This window comes from Barbus barbus (assembly GCF_936440315.1).
Source record: "Barbus barbus genome assembly, chromosome: 32".
NCBI classification, from domain to species: Eukaryota; Metazoa; Chordata; class Actinopteri; order Cypriniformes; family Cyprinidae; genus Barbus; species Barbus barbus.
The window spans coordinates 21,389,606-21,400,634 of NC_136760.1; the positions used below are offsets into that span (position 1 = coordinate 21,389,606).

Consider the following 11,029-nt stretch of genomic DNA (forward strand, 5'->3'; position numbering starts at 1 on the left):
TTCTGACATTTATATAATAATTATTGCTATAAAATTGTAAAATCACACAAATCTTAAATCGGATTTGAATTCAGATCTTGAGGTTGGTCAACATTTTCTTAAGGTTAAGTATATCCTTTCTATAATCGTTTATTGAAAAAGGGAAAAAAAGTGCCTTTGATATTTAAGAAAAATCACTTAAATGCGTTATCACAATATATATATTTTTTACAATAGAGGTACAAACAATAGATTTACAACTTATGTATAGTAGTCTTCAATTGATGCACAGCCTCACAATTACAACAAAATTTGTAATTATTACATCCACATTATCACAGAACAATGATCCAAAAACCATCTTAGGACTGTGTTCACTCAGCTCGCTCAAAATAAATAAATGGGATATAATAATAATCTTTATTTGATTGTATACACATACATACTGCAGCATTCAATGTAATAAAACTCAGTTCACAACAAATATTTTGAGTCAGAAAAAGAGTTCAAACAGTACAAAAAAAAAAGACCCATCAACATAAACTGAACCATCATATCACTGACAAATGCAAACCAAAGGAACTTTGTGCTACACTGCAACAATAATGAGGTTCCTAACTAACTCAATCATGAGTTCCCTGAGCTCTGCTCTTCAACTCTCTTTCATCTGTTCTTCAGACGATCAATGAAATGCAAAGAATGACTGACGTAACCTATTATACGTAAATGAGATGAACACAATGAGAACACAAGTGCAAACAGTAAAAAAATGAAATGTCTTCCAGATGTCCCAAAAAGTTTAGGCGAGATACAAACCGTGGAAACCATTTCCTTATATGAGAGAACTTATCCATTAAATACAGGCAGTCTGAGCAGGTGGGGTAGTCAAGTAAGGCTCTTTCTCAGAGACAGGAAGCATGTGCAGAATGCTAAATGAGGATAATAACTGGTCTCTAGGGAGGAGAGGAGAATACAGTGACATCATTAAATCAATCACCTGGTCTTAAATGGGACATTATATACAGGAGCATCCAAACAATATATAATATGAGATTATACTGATGTTCGCTTACCAATATCAAGGCATACATGTCTTTGGTCTTTTGTCAGTTGAATTCCTCATCAATGGTGTCATCCACACTTCCAGAAATAGAGGCAACTTCTGAAAAATGACAAGAGGAAGAAAAAAAATTATAAATAAAACAGGGCAGAACTGATATACATCATAGAAAGGACAGAAAACTAAATTGAAAGGTGCTGGCCACTTTTTTTTTCCTTTTGCATTTTATGACCTGTAAAAGACTGAAATTAGCCTTTACACGAACAAAAATAAAAAAATCTAGGGGAAAATTTTATGAAATGCTGCTAATAAAAATAATTGTTCACTAAAATTACTACCATTAAAAATCCTTTTCATTAATTGAAAAGCTAAAATAAAAATTTAAATAGATAAAATATAAAAATAAATTTTGAAATGAAACTCGAAGATAACAATTAAAGCTAATTTAAAATAATATTATTTGAACTATATACTGCAAAAACTACTAATACATTTTATTTGTATACCATCTTTCATAAAGAAAAATGCAATTTAAAATGAATTTGAATTTAAAATAAGTACAAGTAATAAGAAGTAAAAAGCAAAATCATAAGAGGAAATGAAGAGGGAAAAAATGATAAACAATAAAATGACAGCAGTTTTTTTTTTTAAAGATGTGAATGTGTAAAGCTTGTCTAATTTAAATAGTTAAAAGGTTCCAGAATTTTGGGGAATAATTATATGAATAATTTACTTTACTATTAATAACTTTGATATTTGGAGTTACATTTTTTGAAAACCCTTCACCTTCAATCTCTCCATTGAAGCTCAAACCCACGTGTATAAAGTTGCAGCTAGGTGTTTTAAAGCCCTTCAGTGAAAACCAGTCACATCCCACAGTGATCCAGTGTGTCGTTAAGTTACAGTATATATAAAGTTACACCTCTTGTTGAATCGTCTTCACCACTGTTGCCTTTTTCAGTTGCCTGTTCCTGAAGATCTTTTCCTCTTTCTTCAGTTGCACTTCCTGCTTCATTATGTAGCATTTCTTCACTCAAACTTGACTTCTGGCATTTCACATCACTTTTTGGTGGGTGTGGTTCATCTAAATTTCCCTCTGTTAAGGACTCATGTTTATACTCATCAGAAGTGTTCCTTAAGTGGCTTTCACAGCTGCTACTGTCACTCAACGTGATGACCTCTGTATTTGTGTGTGGATGAGTCTGATTAGCTGGTCCGAGTGGCATTCCAGCATCTTCAGCACTCCTGGACGAATCTGAACTCAGCACAATCACAGAACCCGAGGAAGAAGTGGTCTCTTCACAAGATCCTCTCAAATAAGATGAAGTGGACGACTGAGGCATGGTGGTGCTGAGAGACACTTCAGATGAGTCCCTAGAGGAAGTGAGGTAATACCACACTCCTCTGATGCCGTCACTGCTCTCAGTATTTTCACTGAAACTGTCCACCATGCAAGATGAGCCCATCTGTTCCGATGCAGATGATGCAATCTTATTCTTACTGCTGTAACAGCGAGTCCCAAGAAAAACATCATCGCTAAGAGTGAAGGAATCCAGCGTTGATGTCACAGCCTCCACACAGGATGGAGATGTAAACGAAGATGAGATGTCCTGCACTGATGGCTCGTGTAATAGTGATGCAGGGGTTAAGTTATTCGACTGGATTGGTGGGTTTAGCACGGAGGAAGACGACTCAAGTATTTGGCTGACCAGATCACTCAGGTTCTGAGATGGAGTGGAGTGGATTAATGAAGAGGAAGACACGAGTCCAAAACACAGGCTCTGGTCCACGTCGGCTCGCTCCATCTCCAAAGAGCTTGTGAGAGATGAAGACCATTCCAGCTGCTTGCCTACCCATGGATATTCTGAAACTTCAAATACGTCACCCCGAGGACTGGTTAAACTCTGCTGAACTGAAATACTACTTTTCAAACGTTTGGGGTTGGTAAGATTTTTTTTTTATGTATTTGAAAGAAAAAAAAACACAGTAAAACAGTAATATTGCAAAAAAATATATTACAATTTAAATATAATTGTTTTATTTTGTGAAATGTAATTTATTTTTATTTTAATATAGCAAAGATGAATTTTCAATCATTCAAGTGTCAATCATTCTAATATGCTGATTTGGTGCTCAAGAAACATTTCTTATTATAAATCTTGAAAACAGTTTGCTGCTTAATATTTTTGTGAAAACTGATGCTTTCAACATTCTTTGATGATTTTTATTTTTCAAAGAACTGCATTTTATTTGGAAAAACAAACATTTTATAGTACTATAAATGTCTTTTCTTTTATAGTCACTTTTAATAAATTTAATGTACCCTTGCTAAATAAAATGTAATAAAAAAAAATCTTACTAACCCCAGGGTTTTGAACAGTAGTGCATGTGGCAAGCATGTAAACAATTATAAATAGCATGAACAATGAAGCTGCCCGTGGAAGTTGAAAGCGTCTCAATTCATTTCTTAGGAACCACCCTGAGAATACATACCTGACAAACTGATGCAGGACATACTGAGTTCTGATGTTGCTCCGGTCATGTCATCCTGCAAAAATGTAAACAATGATTCTCTTAGTGCTGCTTCCACCTGCAATACACTGTATAACACAATCCATATGTATCTTACCAGCATCTTCTGCAGTGATCTGGACTCATCCCAGTCTCCCCTCAGCCCAATCCCTTCATCCTCACAGCTCACAGCATGACCGAGACGAATCAACTCTTTACCGAGATCCAGAGCCTGAGACAGAGATGACAGACCACAGAGGATTAAAACAAAGAAGATAAAACAAACTTTCACAATTTCAGAAGGAAATGTGAGTGGTGCCTGTCAATGCCAATCTTGCCACAACAATGTTAGTGTCGCTCAGTATTTTTAAGGTGATTTGGATTGGTGATAGACTGTAGATTTTTACATCATTTCTAGGTGGTAGCAATCATGCTAATATTCTGCTGAAGAACACATATACGTGTAGATTAACTTTAAGGAGGTTTCAGTACAGTTTTGTTATCATAAAAATATTTTTCATTTAATAGCTTTCATTTAAAATGATTCAAGAATTATATAAATATGTATTTAATTTAATAATAATTATTGTATATTAATAAAAATTAGATACAAAAAAATATATAATTGTTGATTTGGCAAACAACAAATTGAAGGTGAAATAACCATTTAGAAATATTTTTAATTAATAAAAATCTCAAAAATACAATTACAAAATTGAAACAAATTAAAATGAAAATTGAAACAAAAAATATAAGCTAATTCAAAACACTGTTTCAGAAGAGGTAACCAATGAGCTGTGCATTTCCTATACCTCAAACATGGTGCTAGAAATGCCAAGGTCATGGGTATGATACCCCCGGAATTAACTGATAAAAATGGTCAGCTAAATGCAACAATTTAATTTTAATATATTATAAAATACAATATTCCAGTTTGAAGTGCCTGTCAACATCAGAATTTATACCACAACTGCAAAATTCATTAAAGTTCATTAAAGTTGTGATGATCTCTAACCTTTCCCTGGCTGTTGTCATAGAGTTTGACGTTGGGCCAGGATGAGATCTCCGAATGAGAATAACTGTACAATTTGGCCAGTAAAGGTTTCCATTCAGCACAGTATGCCATGCGCTCAAAGTCATCCAGGGCTGCCTCGGTCCAAACCTCTCCTGAAACAAAGTACGAAAAGATGACATTTTTTACTTTATTCTGTGGATGACACTTAAATTTTACTGATAAACACCTGAACATCACTCTTTACCTGCAGGACGAACCCCTGCTAGGCTGCACTCAATGGCTTGAAAGGGCAGGCTCAGGAAGTCACTTCTAAACACCACAAAATAATACACCATCAGAAAGAGTACTGTATACACACCACTCCCAAAATGCATCTGCGTTTATTCAGAGAAGGTAAAACACAATAATCAAGAGCCCAATAATCATATAAATAGCTGATTCTGCATTTTCCATTTCTTATTTACCTCATGCTTCGTAAATGTTCCCGTGGAAGCTCCCCGTTGTCCCCATAGTCCACGTAATACAAATCCACCAGGCCAGTGCCCAGAATTCCCAACACTCGAGCACGATTCCACGTGCCATGGTCCCTGTATGGAGCAGCCACTATATCTCCAACAATAATGGTCTCCACTCTGTGCTCCTGTGGTAGGAGAAGAATAATAGAGTAGAATTCACTCATTTATCAGGGGGAAATATTATCCCAAGTCAAGTGGGGTCAAACAAACTTACTTGTGAGGTATCACTGTTGTAGAAACGGCTCATTTCGGCCGTCAGTTTATCCAGCTGTAGAGATCGGACCCCCAGAATCTGGATCCAAAAGTGTAGAGGATTCTCAGAGGCAGAGACATACACCTCCAGATGCTCATCGGGCTGGAAGCTGAGGTCTGGACTAGGAACTGGTAAGAAAAGACTAATTATTAGTTATTTGGTCTTCTATAGAAGTCTAAATATGACTCCTCAGTGGGCCTGAACAATTTAGGGGGCGAAAAAATAACAGCAATTTTTCAAATAAAAATGATTGTTTATAAAAATATAAAATAAAATAAAAAAATATAAAATAAAATAAAAAAAACTCCAGGTTTGTAGGGCTACAAAATTTGGCCCCCTAAAAAAATCATATTGTTATTATATCTCAATGAGTTTTATTATTAAATAAAAATATTAAACAAAAATACTTCTATTATGTAGTTATATTTATAATAATATAGCAATATACTAATAATTATATACTAATATAGCAATACTAATTTTGTACTGTAAAATAAAAAAATTACTATTAAAAAAATAATACAACTAAATAGTACAAATGTAAAATTACAAAACTTTATTTTCGATTCTCTTTCTAAGCTTTTTATTTTAATTTTGATCAACCATTCAGCCTTATTCCTTGGTAAACTGCAAAAAAGAAAAAAATTTGAGAAAAGGTTCACCAAAAATTACTACAATTTTAACAAATTAAAATGAAAACAAAAGATTTAAAAAACAAAGTTCACCAAAAATTATAATATTTTTAAACTAAATTTAAAATGAAAACACAAAAGATAAAAACCAACATAGAATTCTAATAACTACATTAGTATCTCAATGATACTAACTGGGAGTAAATGATGACAGAAATGTCATTTTTGGCAATTCCTTTAATTCACTGGCCTGGTGAAGGTGGGATTGACGAATCTTACTTTCAAATTTGGAGATCTCCAAAGGCGATACTGGAGAGAGAATCTCCTCCTCGTCTGATTTAAGGGAGTTTTCAGCAGTATCACTGTTGTCTGTAAAGCCATTGACCGTAACAGGCCCCTCTTGTTTAAGCTCAGTCACTGGGGAAGGTAAATCTTTTCCATTAAGCTTTAATAGTTCATTCTCCAGTCCTTGAGCTTTGTTTAACTGCTCTGTTTCCGGCGGCTTCCTCTTCTGACGCAGGGCAGAAGCCTGACTTATTCGCTTTCGTACAGTTTCATTCTCTATGACCTTCTCCATGATCATTTCCTGTGAGGAAAAATCAATCAAACACTGGGTCTGACTACACGTGTGCATAAAACCTGTGCGTGAATGAAGAAATGTATGCTAAAATCTCACCTTTGCACTTTGAGTTTCCTTGCGTGTGCCAGTAATTGTGATCTTGCCCTTCTCCTCCAAGCTGCGTCCACGATCTTTGGAGCAGTTCACCCTGGCCCCCGAGACTCTGTTTATGAACTTCAAAGTCTCACCACCACGACCTGAAGCAAACAACATTTCAAACGTTTTACACAAGATTATGTGTGACCCTGGACCACAAAAGCAGTCTTAAGTCGCTGGGGTGTATTTGTAGCAGTAGCCAAAAATACATTATATGGGTCAAAATTAGCCATTTCTCTTTTATGCCAAAAATCATTAGGATATTAAGTAAAGATCATGTTCCATGAAGATATTTTGTAAAATTCTTACCGTAAATATATCAAAACTTTATTTTTGATTAGTAATATTGATTTGGACAGCTTTAAAGGCGATTTTCTCAATATTTCGATTTTTTTGCACCCTCAGATTCCAGATTTTCAAATAGTTGTATCTCGGCAAAATATTGTCCGATCCTAACAAACCATATATCAATGGAAAGCTTATTTATTCAGCTTTCAGATGTATACATCTCCATTTAGAAAAATGGACACTTATGACTGGTTTTGTGGTCCAGGGTCACATATGTTGACAGAATGAAGCGAAGCACAAATGCTCTAAAAATACAACAATAGGCACTTTTACTTCAAGTAAACTATATGCCAACCTATAATTCGTCCAAATGCCGTCTGAGGCACATCTATGATGTCGGTGATGACCTCACAGTCGGTGGCCAGTTTCTCAAGAGCACACTGCGCTACAAGAATCTGCTCCGGTGAGCCCTGGATCAGAAAATTCACCAGGCTCTGCTCTTCAGTGTTCGGAAGCACATTTATCTGGGCACCAGACTTCTGATTCACCTACACAAACATGAAGTTAGAAAACCACATGATACAAATTGTATACCTTTTTCCATCAAATATTTTTTGTTTCCCTATAAAAATTTTTTTAAACATCATAATTGTTTTGTAATAAGATTTTACAGAGATGATTTCTCTCAAAAAGGAAATATAATAATATATCTCCAACAGTACCTTCAATGCTTTTCCAAAAATTTGTTGATTTACAGCCTTGGAAATCACTTAAAATTAGCCAATTAAATTTTAAATATTTACATTTGAAATATAACAATAAAATAAAATACTTAATATTCATATTAGTAGATCTGAAGCAACAAATGAGGGACATATTCACATATATACACTTTGTTCAAAAGTTTGTGGTCAATACGATTTTTCCAAAGAAATTATTACTTTTATTCAGAATTATTAAGAGCATATTAAATTGATCAAAGACAGTAAGACATTCATAATGTAACAAAACTATATTTTAAATGACTGCTTTTCTTCTGAACTTTCTATTCATCAAGAAATCCTGAAAAAAATAGCAGTTTCCAAATAAATAAATAACCACACCAAATTAGTATATTAGAATGATTACTAGCTGCTGAGAATTCAGCTTTATCATCACAATAATAAATCACATTTTAAAATATTTATAAAGAAAGCCATTTTAAACTAATCATTTCCCAATATTACTATTGATTAAATAAATGCAGAATTCGCTTTCAAAAATATCCTACAGGCCCCAAACTTTTGAACAGTCTATTGCATATACTGTATAGTTCTAGTGCCATACAAAAGACAGAACAAACACTCACTAGGTCTAGAAAGGTGCTCTGATATCTTGCAATAGATCGGTACACATCAAGGGGAACAGATATTCGGGACTCCTCTTTGCTTTGGCATTGCACTACAGAATCAAATAACGGAATAAAGAATATCAGCACTATACTATCATTTTTATACAGTATCATTTTGACCATCCGTGAGAGAAAACGTATGTCAGCAGCACATGGCAATTGTTCAGAACATTAAAAAAAGCTTGCTAGCATTCACAACTTACCACTGCTGCTTCTAATGTGACGGTAAACAAGGTATCCCACCGTGGCCCCCACAGAAAGGCCGGCAGCCAAAGCTACTTTCTTCCCAGAGCTCAGGCTCTTCCACGGTCCATCTTTCACCGCGGCCATCACTTGGGTCGGACCAACCGGTAAACTCCACCTAGAGACGCAGAGCAAGCTGTAAGGTCCGTGAACATAGCAACACCTGAACTTTAGTCCGCACCATGTACGATTTTACATGGGCTTTCTTAGTAGCGCCATGCAACACGAATGAATGATTGATGACAACGGCAAAGATGGGTATTCTAGTTGTCTTTCAATCCCAGAACAAAATATGCAGAACTCTAATCAAAAGTTACTATTTGAGCACTCGTTTAGTTAGCTAGCCTAAATTTTGTTACCCAGTTGGCTCAATAAGGAGAACAAAGATCACATTTAACAAACACTGAGACTCTATAATTGGATTTAGGACATTAAAGGATGTGGAAACCTTTCTGGAACACATTAGATCTTTCAAACACGGCACTTAACAACACAGTCTTTGTTTTATTCAATTGGATTTTAAAGTTCAAGCTCACAGCAAAGCAGTGGACTGGACAAAGCTGCAATAACGACACGTTTTGTCTTCTAATCTCCCTGACCCAATGAAAGCTCATTTGCATGAGGTATTTCTGCAAAAACTGCATCAGCTGAAGGATAAAGCAGAGCTTCAGCGCAGTATTGATGCATAAAGCGGTGGGCGTCCATCTTGCAGACATACACACAGGAGCAACACCATGCAGAACGATTCTCACTGTGAAAACAGGGCAGTGGGGCTGTAGCTCAGAAACACATGGGGTTTAGGGACGTCCACGTCCATCTTGGACCTCAAACCTCCTGTGCTGCCTCTCTTCAGCAGGAGGAACAGGCAAGAGAGTGAAATAGAAATTAAATATAAACACCAGCTGAAGGCACCAACCTGATTCCTTTTAGCATGCAAGAAGCTCCTCAATTGGGGTACCTAATAAATAACCCTAACAAGCACATGCACTATGTAATACACCACTTAAAATATAAAAAAAAGACAAACAGCAAATCCATATTGATGGTCATTTCACATTTAATTTGAAGCCAAATCTATGTTTAGTTCTAATATTGCTGTTTGAGAAGCCCTCGAAATAAGCCCTTTTTCCAGAGATTAATAAATTATATGCAAGCATTGATGTTATTAACTAAACAACAAAAAAAAGTTACAAAATCTAAAATAAAGCAGAAATAAAATAAACTTATAAATTATTAGAAGAAAAACTTACATTTTGAAAAGTTAAGTTGGCAACTAACTTTAAGAATGCCTAAAATCTCTGATTGAAACCTAAAATGCAAACTGAAAATATAAAATAAAAGGTCATTTAAAATATTAATGCATGCTTTATTATATAAACAATCCTAAAATAGCACCGCATGCAACCTAATCTGATGTATTTCCGAGGCATTGTTTTGCATTTGAAAAGGTGCACATCTGCTGCACGTGGCAGAACAACCACAAGTGCTGATAGCCATATTAAATAATTATTTTTAAAAGCTTCTTGAACCAAAAAATAACTTCTTACTCTGTTATTATAATCCACAAATATACTTTTTGTCAAGTGGTTCACATAATAACCATTTTAAAACTCAGCAAATATGTAAAACTCAGATTTGGCTGGAGTCAGTAGGGTCATAGCCATAAATGTAACGTTAGACCAAACCAGACTTTATTTACTGTTTTCTCTCTGCAAACCTCACTAAGATTTTAGCATGTGCAAATACAAACAAGATGGCATTCACGTGCATCGGTAACATCTACCTTTGCTGGGTTTTCTTTTGCTCATTGAATCTGTAGTTTGTATCACTGCACCATTATCCGATACATGCACATAAAAACAGAACCTGTTGTGTATTAAGATCATGCACGTGAATAATATGCGTGTGCAATTATTAATGCAGCGTCTGTTAGCGCGTGATGGATGTCAAGTCACACAGGGTGCGGTGCATTTCTCGCCTTTTCAAACAATCAACCCTGCGTTTTAAAGCCCTAATTGTTTTAAAAGCCTATGTCTGGCACAGGTTTGTTTGGCTGGGTCATGCCTTTGCAACATATACAGCAGGTCGTTTGGGTTTTCAAATGGCATCTTCCTCGGACGCCTAATGCACAAACCAGAACCAGATAAAGCACTAAAACAGATATTCCGATATATTTACCTCTAAAACGGCATAAAATGTGAAGAAACCCACGTAGCGAGTCCTTCAAATGATCTTATGACACCCTTCAGCTCGCGCTGCCGTGCTTCATTCTGGAGTACGCAGTACGCACAGTTAACCTTTCAACGATGATTGGCCAACATCCCGCTGGTCAACCACTAGATCCAATCACAAGCTCTGATGTTGTGGCACCTCTTTAGGTGCAGACAGCGCCCCCTACTGGACGATTATAGCAACACACAGTGGGTGT

General features: G+C 35.6%; 1 protein-coding gene across 8 annotated transcripts; it reads right to left on the reverse strand.

The window, feature by feature from the left end:
• Positions 1-386: 386 nt before the first annotated feature.
• On the reverse strand, positions 387-10,903 carry LOC306852104 (tudor and KH domain-containing protein-like). Of its 8 annotated transcripts, none has more exons than XR_013782559.1 (15): positions 10,780-10,892; positions 8,562-8,719; positions 8,317-8,408; positions 7,324-7,516; positions 6,642-6,781; positions 6,245-6,551; positions 5,295-5,461; positions 5,030-5,205; positions 4,810-4,874; positions 4,566-4,717; positions 3,669-3,782; positions 3,533-3,587; positions 1,053-1,141; positions 796-932; positions 387-692 (listed from the first exon to the last, which is right to left on the reverse strand). XR_013782559.1 is itself a non-coding variant. In XM_079388744.1 (15 exons), the coding sequence occupies exons 2-14, from the start codon at positions 8,686-8,688 to the stop codon at positions 1,086-1,088; spliced, it is 2,571 nt and encodes an 856-aa protein (XP_079244870.1). In that variant the 5' UTR covers positions 8,689-8,719; positions 10,780-10,892; the 3' UTR covers positions 387-932; positions 1,053-1,085. The 8 variants fall into 8 exon arrangements, 5 of the variants coding, with proteins under 5 accessions (XP_079244870.1, XP_079244869.1, XP_079244871.1 ...); XR_013782560.1 differs by adding an exon at positions 1,826-2,909 and having other exon boundaries at positions 387-932; XR_013782561.1 differs by having other exon boundaries at positions 8,562-8,737; positions 10,780-10,873.
• Between the last annotated feature and the right edge of the window lie 126 nt (positions 10,904-11,029).

Bases quoted from the DNA above. Each gene is read 5' to 3' on its own strand.
- LOC306852104 (XM_079388743.1), bottom strand. From the start codon at position 8,688: ATGGCCGCGGTGAAAGATGGACCGTGGAAGAGCCTGAGCTCTGGGAAG. The intron at 8,409-8,561 runs GTAAGTTGTGAA...TTGATTCTGTAG, and splicing joins TCACATTAGAAGCAGCAGTG to TGCAATGCCAAAGCAAAGAG. The intron at 5,462-6,244 runs GTAAGATTCGTC...TTTTCTTACCAG, and splicing joins GGAGATCTCCAAATTTGAAA to TTCCTAGTCCAGACCTCAGC.